This window comes from Myodes glareolus, chromosome 5, assembly GCF_982192425.1.
Source record: "Myodes glareolus chromosome 5, mMyoGla1.1, whole genome shotgun sequence".
NCBI classification, from domain to species: Eukaryota; Metazoa; Chordata; class Mammalia; order Rodentia; family Cricetidae; genus Myodes; species Myodes glareolus.
In genome coordinates this window covers 46,725,437-46,740,085 of record NC_142030.1, presented here as the reverse complement: position 1 = coordinate 46,740,085, position 14,649 = coordinate 46,725,437, and the positions used below count along the sequence as shown (strand labels likewise).

General features: G+C 47.4%; 1 protein-coding gene across 6 annotated transcripts in view; it reads right to left on the bottom strand.

The window, feature by feature from the left end:
* Positions 1–14,649, bottom strand: part of Rarb (retinoic acid receptor beta) — a 338,172-nt gene that overhangs the window by 118,829 nt on the left and 204,694 nt on the right. The window contains exon 1 of one of the 6 annotated variants that reach the window (XM_085687899.2): positions 1,695–1,961. The exons of 4 other annotated variants lie outside the window; for them this stretch is intronic. In XM_085687899.2, the coding sequence (XP_085544025.1) occupies positions 1,695–1,953 (259 nt within the window). In that variant the 5' untranslated portion in view covers positions 1,954–1,961. Of the gene's footprint in view, positions 1–1,694; positions 1,962–14,649 lie in introns of those variants that run through there. One more of the 6 variants, XM_048420960.3, reaches the window with a different exon arrangement.

Genomic DNA, 14,649 nt, shown 5'->3' with positions numbered 1-14,649 from the left:
GAGTTGGATTCATCAAATGCCCTTGAGAGGCCTCAAACATTTTCTTCCTTATTCCAGGCAAGTACAATCAGTCCACGGAATGATAAAAATTTTTGCTGGAAACCTCTGCCGGCTCAGCAGACAATGCGTTCTGTATTAGCTCATTCAGCAATCTCAAATGGCCCCCCAAAGCTGCTTTTGGCTCTTCCCAGGGTGAAAGAGGCTCCTGCTGTGTTGTTCAGTAAAGCAATGGTCCTGCAGCAGTCCTGGTGGACTGCACGCCAGGGAGTCCGTCTTTAAGAAGTAATTCTGACCTCGCGCTGGACTCCTGCTTTTATCCATTGCCTGCTTGTTTCCTTACCAAATGTCGAACTCTGTGTCATTAGGTCACTGTCTCCCCAACCCACAAACAGGCTGTTGGCTTCTTTGCTAGGGTATGGGCAGAGGAGAGGAGCCAGGTTGTGTAGTTGAAGGATGCCTGGGCTCACCGTCAGGCAGGAGAGAGGCTAACAGACTTGCTTGGGAAAACATGTATCTTGGAGACTGGGGTCTTTGAGAACTAAGATGGAACCAAACTTGTTCCAAGAGTCTTTGAAACACTGTTACAACGCACACTGGCTGGTCTTTGAAAACAGAGATTTGTTGGCCTTGCCCTTCTTTCTTTTCTCCCTGCTTTCCTTTCTTCCTTCCATCCTGTTTTTTTTTCTTGTTTGTTTTGAGACATTCTCCTATGTAGCTCAGGCTAGCCTCAAATTCACTAATTCACTATTTTGCTAAGGCTGGCTTTGAACTCTTGACCCTGCTGTCCCAGTCTCATTCCTCCCTACTAGTGTTCCTCAAAGCACGCCCCACACCAGGAGCACCTCACAGCTAAGAGAGCGGGTGCTGCCTTCAACGTGTGACTTTTCAGCGGGTCTGTGGTGAAGGGCCTCTTCCCAACTCCACACTGTTCATGAACTGATCACAACCAAAACCAGAAGGAATTGTTACAAAATAGAGACAGAGGAAAGCAAAGATCCCTCCAAAGCAGCAGCTAAAAACGGACAAACACAGTCAAAGGTTCGAACCCTGGCTGTCAGTTTCTGCCCCCTCCCACTGGGACTGGCAACAGACTCCTGGGGTCCAGGGACCCAAAGCAGCACAGGGCTCCTACCTGCACACCTAGGTTGTCTGGTAACGTCTATGCACCTTGGGTCAGCAGAAAGTAGGACCAGTACCACTCGTGAGGCAACATTCTTAATCACTGTCATAGCCCTAGGAGTTGGCTTGGTCCACAAAGAAAGCAAAAAAGAAAAATCTTAAAGCAAAACAGAAGAATCTAAACATAGCTGCCTGTTAAGTGGGTGTTGCTCTTGGTAACTGGACTCACCTGGAAAAACACAGTTTAAATGTCCTGCTGTCAGCAAAGCACCTGAGTGTCCCTTAAACACACAGAACGTCCCCAACAATAGCTGCCTCACAATTCCTTTCGTGCTTGGCATGTTTCTAAAGGTTAGATTAAGGAGCAGATAGCGCACTTACGAGCCCTGTAGATTCTTTGGTCTTTGTGAGAGCTAATTTACAGCCCGCTAGCCCCTGTTGACAGATTACAGGATTCTATGTTCGGCTTGATTAGAGGCAGGCGGGCATCAGGCGGCATGAAAGGCTTGCCTCTTTACTAGAACCTTCTGATTAAGACAGTATTTTAATGCAGCCTCTGGGCAGCTGATACTTACGTGGAAAAGGAGCTGTAAAGCAAAAGGCATTTCCTGCACAGCCCCTGGAGAATTTGGAGCCTAGCTCTGGGGTCGGCGGGTAGGACTCACTGCAGTTAATTAAGGGCGAATGGCGACGTTGTATTTGGTCAAAACATCCAGTTAGGTTTGATTTTTGTTGGCACCAGAGAGCCGAACTGAAAGCACCTCCCCTCCCCCTCCCTACTTTTCTGGGGATTCGCGGTAGGATCGCAAAGCCCACAGCTCGGCTCACATACATAGGGGAGAAAGTCAAAGGAAACGCCAAAGTTCAACTAAAGTACAAGTAATTAGAACCAGATCTGGCTGTTGCATGTGCGCATGCGCGAGCGAGCCTGCAGAGCCTTTTTATTAACACGTCGTTTGCAGGCTTGGGGACGCACTGGGGTGGGGGGTGGGGGGTGGGGGTGAGGGGTGGGCGGGAGACTTTGCACCAACCAGGCCTCGGGAGGAGGCTCCCTGGCCTCGCAAAGGGAGGCTAGCAAGTGTGTGGTTCGTTAGAAGCGCCGGCCTCCGGTGGTGGAGCCTACGCTTCACCGGACAGGGAGGAGGGGCAAAGAAGGGAAACCCCACCCCAGCCTTGGCGTCCTGACTCAGTAACCTGCAGGTGACCCTGGCGCTGTGTGTGCTTGCCCAGATCAGCACTGATCCTAGAGAAGCAGAAAGCATGTGAGACTCCCTCCTTCTCTGACCACACATGGAACAGGTTCTGGACATGGGCAGGGACTGTGAAGGCTCGGTGGCCAAGACACAAAGTCAGAAGACTCTCTGAGTCGCTGAAGAAATCTTTGCGTTTCAAAGTACAGCCCCTGACCCTTATTCAGGTTATCGTTAGGACATTCCTGTGTGCATTAATATTTAGATACTTTTACGTGAAAATATGCGTCCACCATCCTCACCTTTTCCTGCTTCCATTTGCCGGGTCTGGTTGGCTTGGGAGCTCCATCAGCTTCCCTGTGCACCTTGAGGTAAATGTTTCACGAGTTAAGAAGTAGGCTCTGTGGAATTAGCTTGCCATAAACCAGAAACTTTCTTCTCTCTCATGCATTTGGTTGTGGCTTCCAGCCAGCGCTGGGCTCAAAGTTATCAGGAAGGAACCCGCAGGAACAGTGTCTATTGTGTGCTGAGCACTTACTATGTTCCTGATCCTGCTAACCCATCACTCCTCCCCAAAACCACAGAGGAGGGTGGAGTGGGGCTCTATGCTCTGATGGGACAGAATCACTGTCCTGAAAACTCACTTTTCGCTGCCTTTTCCACCTCCCTGGCTTGTTTTTTGGCCTGGGATTTCACTGGGCTCTGTCTGCTGAGAGTCACTGACATGAGAACGGTGGAGCTGTGAAACCCCCTCTCTTTAATCCACATGCATGATTTCTCAACACTGAGACATAACCCAAACTTTGGGGCTCAAAGAGAGAGTGAAACTCTGGGACCTGTTATTCAACCTCCGACTCCACCTGTCTGAGCTCACCACCACCACCAGGAGACAACACTCCTGGGAATGGCGTTTACCAGTTAGTGATGTCATATATTCACAAGGGACCATGGCATGTCTCGTTTGGCTGCCCTTCTCTCCTACTGTCCCCCTCCACAGTAATTTCCTAACAGAGCTGAGAGAGTCTTTGGGGCGATGTAAGTGAGCAAGCCAGGTCCTCTGATTTCTCACTGTGTGTCCCTTTCTTTCTATGCCTTGTTCACCTGTCCAAAGTCCTGTGATGCTGCTTTCCCCGGGGATTCTCTCTGGAAGTTCTCTAGTCCAGGATGCCTAGCACCCTCGGAGTCCATATCTATAATCCCAGCACTTGGGATGAGGTTCTGAGGCAGGAGGATTGTGTTAGTATAAGGGCAAAAAGTGGTACCCAACCTATAAAAGTAAATAAAAGATACACAAATAAATAACGAAGTATTTGGGTGGACAAGGCAGCAGGGGCAGGCATGACTAGCCAGTGTGATGCAGATGCAGCTGAGTTCTCACCAAGCAAGTTATTAGGAGAGGCTGTCACACAGACAGACACCTGGAAAGCAGCAGCCAGCCTGCCAGAACCAGGAAGCGGAGGATGTGATGGGCCACGGCCACACACACAGGAGCATCACTGAGCCACACAGCAGCTTTGCTGCCTGGCTTTCCCGAGATGTGGGTGGAGCCCATAACAACCAAGAGAGCGAGCTGGCTCTAACCTGCCTTCAGCTGATGGGATCTGCCCTGGGGACAGTCATCCTCTGCATTGTCAGATGATTGGCAGGATGTTGTCACTGCACTGACCTATATGCCTTCTGGTGACAAGGGTGATGGAGAACTGATCAGGTCAGGTCACAGGAAGGGCTGTAAGCAAGGAAGTCACAGCTTAGAGCCTCCATACTATGACCTAGGTCTCACAGACAGAAACTGGCTTTAGGTAGGACCTGCCTTCTCGTATCCCCCATGAAAGCCATGTAATGGTAAGGCGCATCCCCACTGCTCTTTATTGTAGGCTCTGCTCAGTTTTATAGGGTTTTGTTGGTTTGTTTGAGACAGGGTCTCACTGGCTACTCCAGGCTGACCTGGAACTCAAGGTGATTCTTTCCCCTCTGCCTCCCAAACACAGTGACTACAGGGAGGACCCACCAGGTCCAGCTTGATTTCTAAGTCTGGAAGCAAAGTTGTCCATACCGAATAGCACACAGTAAACATTTCAGGCCCTATGGGCTTCACAGCTTCGGTCCAAGCAGCTGGACTCTGCTGCCGAGGGAGTGTGCAGCCATCCGCAAAATGTGATGGATAGGTGTGGCCTGGCCACAGCCCAGATTAAGCTAATCTGCTGACCTGCACTTAAAGATAAACTAAATTAAGACTCCTCCCCCCCTAACAGCACCCTCCTGAGTTAGGATAAAATTCATGAATTCCCTCACTTCTAAGAGAGAGAGAGAGAGAGAGAGAGAGAAAGAGAGAGAGAAAGAGGGAGGGAGGGAGGGAGGGAGGGAGAGAGAGAGAGAGAGAGAGAGAGAGAGAGAGAGAGAGAGACAGCCATACGTCACAAAGAACGGGCCATGTTTAGAAGACATTGTCATCACAATGTGTTGTAAGGGGCTGGCATTTCTGCAAAGCTCACCTCGTGGATACATTTTTATTAGTCACAGAGGTCAACATGCTTGCCATAAATACATTTTCGAATTCCTTCCTGCGTCTTCTGTCTAGTGGGATTATTTTTCATGTCTGCTTCCTGGCCTACAGCCAGGCAGAATGTGGGCGTTTTAATACCTTTAATCCATTATATGGACTTTTTAAAGGTCCATACGACAAAATAAAATGCACTTTCACGGTCAAATATGCAATAAACCTGATACGTCCCTTAATATTTCATATCCCATCTTCCACCCTGGCTGTGGCTGTTTCCAGGTCCCAGTGTACAGAACGATCGGATACGGGCAAAACTTATTGCTAATTTCTCATTTGATTGCTCAGAGAACCCTTGACAATTCATAAACAATGCGTTTCACTGTGCACTTTGGAGAGATCATTGCTCCCCCAAATTCTGAAGATTTAAAATCACCGTCCACTTACATCTCTACTGCTTCTGCCCAGTATGTGACAAGGTGACAAACTAGTCATGCCGATCCTTTGTTGTCTAGCTCTGCTCCTGAGACCGGGCCTCACTGTGTAGCTTTGAACTCACAACAGTCTCCCATCTCTGCCTCCTGAGCACGGGACTGTCGTGGCAGGTCACCGCACTAGGCATCATGAAGTTGGTTTTTTATCAGGTCATATTTATCAGTGGTAGGGCTTTTCACCCAGGGGTATGTGGCCCCAAGCCTTGGAATACAATCTCTTCATTGGGCTGCCTTCCTATTTCCCAAATTGCATATAAAACTTGCCCGCCCATCTAGTGAGCTTGTGGGCAAATGCTACCTGCCTGTCACCTGTACATTCTCCCCAGGGAATAAGATGTCTGCTTATGGGATGGCTGTGTTTTATTTTCTCCTGCGGGGGAGCGAATTCTTCTCCCCACTCTGGACTCCACAATGTACAACCATCGCAGAGGGCCTGAGTTAACGGGTCGTTAGGCTCACTTGATACCCACTAGAGGAGGGCTCAGATCACTGGCCTGTTTACCTTTTGTGAAACATCTGTTTCCTATGAGCCAGTTAAAAGTGCAAACATCTGTAAATAATAAGCCTGTGTGTGCACATAATTTAATGAATTAGGACATAGAGGGAGCTGAACAGTAGGGCACAGCAATTAGAGCAACTGCCCATTTTGTTAAAAATATGGTTTTTTTCTTTCACATGGGAGCACTTGCTCTGTGGGTTCTGAGGTTCCCAGCCCTTCCTGCCTGCCCTCCCCATTCAGTAAATGGGAGCGTCTTGAATCTGGTTGGCATAGTATCTTATAGATTGCCCCCACACAGGTGAGAGGGCCCCAGATCCACACGGCACCTCAGTCACTGTGAGTCAACTCTGCTTCCCTCTTGCCCACAAATGCTCTCCGGGAAGATGTGGGGAGCAGGAGCGCCTTCCTCCTCGGTCCCTTGCCTTCTCGATGTGCCAGCTCACAGTGAGCCTTGTAAACACTGTAATAATGGGGGCAGTCTCATTTCAGTAAGGACAGCCACAGCTTGAAGGCACTGAGGCAGGAAGTAAACTTGGTCAAGTGTCTCCGAATTTGAGCTTTAGCTTTATTTCTGTTTTCTTTCTTCACACCTTCCAGGGATGGGTGAAAGGGGAGGAAGAGGAGAGTGGTACTGTCTTCACGATCAGGAAAGGCCATCAGGAAAAAAAAAATCTACACTGCCGCTGCCACCAACTGGGAATGCCCAAAGCCACAAGAAGTCAGCTCCTGTCTTCAGTTTCCTCGATTACACTCAAAAGTCTTGCGGCAGCAGACAGGAACTACCCCAACTTTGGCAACTGCCTTGATATCACTTCCTATGGTTTGAGTAGCCACCAACTATCTAAACAACCAAAGACAGAGACCACCTGAGGGGTTCTGAAATCCAAGTTCATTTCCAGTGAACTATACCCAGCATATTTCTGAGCATCCGTTGTGTGCCAGGTCCTGGGTTACAGACAATGCGCATACAATGTATTAGGGAGAAACTTCTATAGAAAAGAGCGCTTGGAACTTTCCAGAAACAACTACAGGCTTCCACAGAGTACAGCCCATTCTCTGCCTTGGAGGTTTACTGAGAGGTCCAACCTGAATGGAAAGTGGTTGGAAGATGCTGAAATACTGTGTCTTCTGCAAACTCAGGATTGGGATGGATGCATGGTTTGCTCGCATGATACGCCCGCTAGAGTAATCTGGAGTCCAACCCACTAGGTCCTCTACAAAAACGGAAGTCTTTCCAGGCCTGGAGAATCGTTACTCTCAGAGGGAAAAGCAATTCAACATTTGACTGAGCTCCCAGCCCTGCAACAATGTTTACATTCTCCTGTGGTCTGTTTGCCATCTACTTAAAGAGGTAATTAGAGCTTGCTAATAGCACAAGAAGAGTAGCCAGGCTGAAGGAAAAAGGGAGGCAAACAGAAGCACAATCAGAGCTGAAGCAGGCAGAGCTCTGCTGGGTCACTGGGCCACATAGTTACTGGGAGTTAAACTAATTCTGATAAAATGAAATTCAAAGTTTCCTTCCTCGGATGTGTTAGCTATAATGGCACAAGCTCAGGAGCCACAGGTAATTCAAGAGGACAATGTGTGTGATAACGTATTGCTTCTGTCATATGGAAGGTTCCACTGAAAGGCATTGGTAAGGAATACACAAAAGAATGTGGTCCTCAACATCTCCACGGCTGCACAGCACAGTTAACTAATTGCTCATAGTGGACCAAGAACTATACCAGCATTGATAACAACAGAGATATAACATACATTGCGTGATCTCAGAGATCTTCTGGTGCAGAACCACACGTGCACATGCATGCACACATACACACACACTCAAGCACACACTTGCACACACAAGCACACACACATGCTCAGGGGCATGTACTTGTACGTACAAATGGCAGAGATAGCGGTAACATCTGGTTGTTCACTGAAAATACTTTCAACTTTTCTGTCCTTAAGTTTATTTTTCCACAATAAAACATTGGGGAGCATGGCTTACTTAATGAGTACTGTACGGTGTGCCTGTTAGTTTTTTGTCAACTTAATACAAACTAGAGTCTCCCCTGGGGAAGAAACCTCAATTAAGGAATCGCCCCTATCATATTGGCCTATAGAGCATTTTCTTAATTAATGGTTGATGTGGGAGGGCTGGGCCACCACACATCCAACCAGGATGCATGTCGTATACCCTTTTCCTTACGTCTTTGATTAAGACTTTGACCTTATGTTTGTAAGGGGAGCATCACAGGTCAAGTTCACAGACGGAAAAAATGACAAAATGTGGAGTTCGAGCCCCCGGAACACAGGTAGTGGATGGGGGAGTGCATTCCTGAGGCAGCTGGGTCACGTGAACTTGACCTGTGATGCTCACCTTGAACAGAAGTCACTGAAGGAGAATAGTATCTACACAGCCAATAATAATCATTATGATTATTCTACGTTCGAAAAAAATGATGGTTAATTAAGAATGGGTTCCTCTGTATACACAGATAACTCAAGCGGTAGCAGATGTCAAAAGTGTCATTCAGTTTTGTCGCCTCAAGAAGATTTTTCCCCTTCTTCTCTCCTCTTTCACCTGCTCCACTCCTTTTTCTTTTTTTCCCCTCCTCTCCTCTCCCCTCCTGTCCTGTTTCCTCCTCTTCTCTCTTCCCCTCTCCCCTTTCCTGCCCTTCTTTAATCCTGGTACTGGAAGCTGCTATTGAAAACGCTACCTTGCACGAACTATGAAAAGCTGCATTCCCCAGTGCTTGTCTCTCCAAGAACCCCAGCATGTGCTGAGCAATCTGCCGCAGCCCCAGGAGCACAGCCCACAACAAACAGGATGCAAGAACAAAGGCGAGAGAGAGTGTAAAGGTTCCTCACAGTTCCGGTAGTTTCCTTCGCTGTCTAGAAGGCCATCGCTTAGGCTGGAGAAAATAATGTCATCATAGGAAGTCATGTGAGCCACAGTTCTGTGGCTTTCTAGTCTTCCCATCCTCCCCCTAACACTCCTGGGGGGCCTTTCTTGGCATTATTAGGGCATAAAACATTTTGGGGGAAGTGCCCACTCAGTAGATAGAGATGACAATCTAATGGCGGAGCTCAAAGACTTGCAAAGTGAAAACCGGGGGGGGGGGGGGGGGAGAAAAGATCGGCTTGGTGGGGTTGTCACCTGGGCTCACAGTTGACTGTGTGACCTCAGGCATGTCACTTGCCTGCCCTGAACCTTAACTTCCTCATCTATAAACTGTGGATAACAATATCCTTCTTATAGTCTGTAGAGGATTAGCTAACTATGTAGTCAGTAATGTAGAATTCTGCTAAATATAAAAGGAGCCAAAAGACAAACTTATAAGTCGTGGATCGTTCTTCAGTGTGGGCTTGATCGGAAGACATTACTGTCTTCGTACTATGTAGCACACACCATGATGTTGTGCAGAATAAAGTTCACCGGACACTCTGACTCTGGGCAAGCCCTATCACCAAGGAGCCCCCAGAACACAGTGTAGGACCGAGTCTTTAAGAGCCGCTTTAGCTGGCCCTCCTTGGAAGGCTGGCTCTTGAGTTATGAGAGCCCTCCCCTTCATACCTGTCTTCCGGTCCTCCAGGCAATGGCCGCAGCTGAGTTCTCCATCAGTAGTCAGTGCGCATACAGCCCTTGGAGGGAGCTCTCCTGACACTGGAGGCCACTGCCCCAGCTGATGTCACATTCAGTTTAGTGGGGGATCTGACCAGCCAAGCTCATCCACAGGATGGTCAGACAGCCAAGAACAGTAAGTTTTGGGGAGGTGACTTACACGGCCATAAGCCCTGGGAGCAACCATAAAGAATGAGGCCTTCCCAAGAGTCTAAGTGAATCCAGCGCCACCCCCAGGGAACACAATTACTCCCTAGGCGCTGCAGAAACACCCACAAAGAAACTCTCCAGAAGTGAGCCCGGAAGACATGCATTTAATTCATCATTCAAGGTAGGCCTAGTGGCTTCTTTTTGTATCTCATTTAAGTCTAACCATGGGTCTCTACTGTGTTAAAAATGGACATGCCATCTGATCACAGTTATTCCTCAGCTGTGGGTCTCAGGGATTCCCTGTTGTTTGCCCCATCAATCTTGGGTTCAAAGTCCCAGGGACATGCTTGTGTGATGAATTGTGTGTCACATGACACACCCTAGTTTCTCTCAGGGAGTGGACACCGTGGCTGAAGATTCTTGATCTCCTCAAAGATCCTATCAAGGCCCTGCCCCATGACAGACACTCAAGAACCTTTGCTGGACAGAACTCGGCAGCATCTAACACAGCAGCAAGTGATGAAGATGCAGGGGCCACAGTGGCATCTCTAGGCTAAGAGGACCGCAATAGCTTTGCGAGCGATAAGACTTCCTTGTCACTATCAGTAACGTGGACAAATCTGGAGGTTTGGTAAACGGTTGCCCCAGAATCAGGACCAGAGAGCTGTTCAAACTGTGCCGAGCAGGAAGGATCGCCATTAAGGTGAGGAGCTAGAGACAGCAGGGAAGTGATAAAGCAGAAAGGACCACAGATGTGGTGGCCATTATGCGCCAGTGTGCACAGGCGACAGACCAAAGGCAGAGAGGAAAACCCAGCTGGTGACAACTGTGTATTCCCAAGAACAGAATCTTAATTTACATGCTCTCCAGTCCTTCCACAAATCCTGCGTGGCAGACATTATTACCCCCATTTCATAGCTGTAGAAATCGACCCTGTGTCAAGCCAAGCCGTTCCTGATATCTTCGACCATCAGGCAAGGGTGGAGAGATGTGAGGACGGGTGACAGGAATTGAAGCGCAGGGAGGTATAGCTCTCATAGCCTCTGCGGAGGGGAGGGGAATCCTTAGCCTCTCACTGCAGAGGGCCTTCCAGGCACAGGTGGCAGGCTCCCTCCCCGGATGCTCAGCGCAGTCCTGGAGCAGTGGAGAGAGATCCTGCTCCTCTGTCTCCTCCAACTTGCCAACCCAAACTTCTTCCCACCTCCAGTTCCTATTGTTTCCTCTGATAAGCAGGGCCCCAGTGGACAATTAAAGCTTTCAATAAATAATCTCTAAGCACATTCATTTGATTGACTGTTATTTGATACAGCCGTTAGTTTCAATGGGGCAGTTAATATTGACCACATAAACTACTCCAGACAAACATGAAACCGCTCCAGAACTCCACGCATTATTACCCTTTATCTGCCAGTCATCTGGGGTACTTGTAATGGTCATGGAATTTAAAGATCAATAATAACAATTAGTGTTCTGTACACCCAAACAGATGAATCATGTGAAATGGGTTTTCATATAAAAATCAACGGAGGAACAAGCCCGGAACATGGAGAAGGCTTTTTGAATTTCCAGCGCACACTTGGCAAGGTACCTGCATTCAAGTCTTCAGGACAGGTAGCTAGATTCCAAAGGGGGCCCGCGATGCGCACGCACACAAGAGACCAGAGACACGCGCACTCCGAAAAGGTGAGGCACAGAGATGAACACGATCAAAGGCGTGCTAACCAATAGCAAAATTAATGGAACTGGCAATTTGCTCCCTAGGAGATGTGTGGCTAGCCACCTTCTGTAGCTTTCAGTTCGTAGGCATTCGTGGCAATTATTTCGCTGTGGAAATAGCAAGGGCGGTCCTTCAGCCTCACACGCCACCACTACGATAATTAAAATGCAAAGCAACAGGGCAATGTCTCATCACTAAACTGTAGCCAGCATACTGCGTGAAGCCATCCATTCCAAAGACTTATTTTTCATCAATTATTTGTTATTTATCTGATGTAAATATAAGACGGACTAATTAAAATGTATGCCTTTTTTCTACAGCTTCTCGCCATTAAAGGCAATGAAAGCAATCTGAGGACCATAATGAAATAATTATGTGTGCCTTTACGAATTCGCTTCTACGACACATGGTGGTACTGAGCTAAACGAAAACATCGGGAACTAGATTTCACAGCCTCCACTTCCATTTTCGCTAATTATACCCACAAGCTTTCCAGTAGGCCAGACCCTAAAAATACGTTTGAAGCTGAGAGGGCCTAGCCACCACCAGCCTCTTCGTAATTACGGACTTTGAAGACATAACAAAGGCCGTAGCTGTGGCAACCTTTAATATTTTTTGAGAAGAGGGAGTTATTATATTGCTTTTTCATTTGTTCTGGAAATTGGAAGAAAATTGGGGTAAGTGAGATCCAAATCTCTCTTTCCCCAGTAAACTGATGTACTTGGTCAGTGTTACCTGCTGCATTTTGAATTTGGTAACATTGTAATTTGTGGGAAAACAGTAGTTAATACAGACCAACAAACACTGTGTGTGTGTGTGTGTGTGTGTGTGTGTGTGTGTGTGTTTGTTGTCAGCTAGGTGAGTAGGTAGCTTAGGCCAATCCCCCACCTGCTTTGGTCCTGAACTTTCTATTGATTCTCTTGTTTTCACCTCCCAAGCAGGTCCCCACTCCCCAAAGTGCGGATCAAGTTAGGGAAAACCTTATTAAACTTTACTAAGGTGCAACTTTTAAAGACAAGTGTGCGTTTAGAAAATACGATGGAGCCTTTCGTTTGAACTTTCTCTACATCTCAAGACAGATACCCGCAAACCGAATAACTTGAGTTTACCGGAAAAGGAAGGTGGAAAGCGGAGAAATGGCAGTGACTTCCGGTCGGGCAGCAAACTTCAAACTAAAAAAACGAAACTGAAGTTCCAGGGATTGGCCCTAACAGTGTGAATTTCTTCCCCATTTTGGTTGTGGAGCTGGCAGGGTTTGTGGGCGGTTGGTATCTACTGATTGCTGGGATAGGAATCCCATTTCTGCGAGCTGGGGAAGGGGCAACCACTACGGGACTGAAAATAAAGTCTCTCAGAAGACTCCTATTACGGTTACCCCGCTACCATCAAGTTATTCTCGGTTCTCTTGTGGAGTGACATGACCGTCCACCGTGACCCAAAAATATGAGAGTTTTCTCCCCTCTCAGGGTGGGTTCTCTCCTTTGGTGGCCCTAAAGGCTTGGACTCTGGGAGGAAGGGCTCAACAGGCGGCGGGATAGCTGGTCTGACGTCACCTCCTGTTATCTTGGCCTTTTTGTGCGCAAGCCCAAATCTTACCCAGCATGCCCTCCTACAGAGCCGCACCTAGCAAGGACAGAGAGTAGAGTAAGCGAATCCACAGCCCCATGCCTGTCGGAGCTTCAAGACCAGCAGAAAGCTCCTGCTCCTCCTAATTATAGCTTGCAACCTTTTTGTTGAAAGAGGCTTGGGAAGGATGGGATTCATATCTCACACTATTTTCTTCCTTTAGTTTTTAATTGAGATAGGGTCTCACCATATGACTCTTGCTAGACTGCAGCTCGCTGTATAAACCAGGCTGGCCTCGAACTCGGAGAGATCTGCCTGCTTGTTATCTCCCAAGTGTTAGGATTAAAGGCGTGGACCTGCATTGCCCAGCCTGTCTTAATGATGAAGCAGGAAGCCAGGCGTGAAAAGAGGATTCAGGGTAGCAGACTGACTGATGAGATGGTGTCACAAGATCTCCACCTGGGGTGGGGGTGGGTAGCTTATCGCACTTCCCATTTTACTTAGGTACTTAGACCAAGCCCCTTTCTGACAGGATCCTGATCAATCTGAAACCTGAGGTGACCATCCACCCTCTTCCAACACTCCAAACCTCAACTTTGTAAAAAGCCGGTAAACCAAATCCTTGTAATCATGGTTTGTAACCATTCAGCGGAATTCCACGCCCCTCCCCCACCCGGCCCCAGGAAGCAGAGCCTATCCTTCTGGCAGAGCTAACCTTCTATTTACAGATCTACAATTGGCTACAAAAGGAATCTGTGCTCGGAAGAATGACCCAGAAACACAATGCGATCCCCGGTTATAATGGGAAAATTAAGTTGTGTGCCCTTCAGTTATAGTGACCATGGATGGAATCGGAAGGCTTTCCTGTGGCACCCCTGGGGCCAGGGGGCACCTTAGAAGATGTCGGATCGGTGAAATATCTGGCATGTTTCAGTGACTGACGTGGGAACTGCGGCAGAACATTTGAAATGGAGGTTTTCTAGAAACTCCGGAATAGATAATTGCTGTAAGTGCCCTGTAATTTGGCAGGCAAGATTCGACATCAATATCTTGGGAAAGATTTCCGGCCAACGTTTTTTCTGATTAACCTTCATCAAAAACTCCCATATCTGAAATAATCTATTTAATTGATAGTTAACTGAATTTATATTAGAACATTTAAAGTATAAAAATGCCATTTAAGGATGAATTTATTGGCACTTACATGTAGCTCCAACTCTGCAGAAGCTTCTCTTCTCTTCTAAAGCGGTGGTTCTCAACCTCCCTAACACTGCGACCCTTTAATACAGTTCCTCATGCTATGGTGACCCCCAACCATAAAATTATTTCCATTGCGACTTTATAACTATAATTCTGCTACTGTTGTGACTCATGATGTAAATATCCCTGGCTTTAGACAGTCTTTGGCGACCCCTGTGAAAGAGGGCCTTGACTCACACAGGGGTCGAGACCCACAGATTGAGAACCACTGTTCTAAATGACCACTGCTTATATTGTTAGACCTGGGCCACTTGAAAAAGAGTTTCATGCTTAGAGTGTTTGAGTTTTCTATTTCCGTCTTTCTCCCTGACACCAACTTCCTAGCTAAAAGCTCCCCAGCCTTTTTTCTTCAAAAAACTTTTTTAAATTTAAAGAATGATAAATCCCCTATGAGCGGAATTGATAACCTCCATCATTAATCATGTGTTTCTTTGTGGGGCAGACCTTGCTGAATGTGTAAAAGGGAAAACTAAGATTTTCTTTCTCTCTCAGCCATTTCCCTGTTTAACATTTGGATGGTTTAAAAAAAAAAAGAAATATGTAT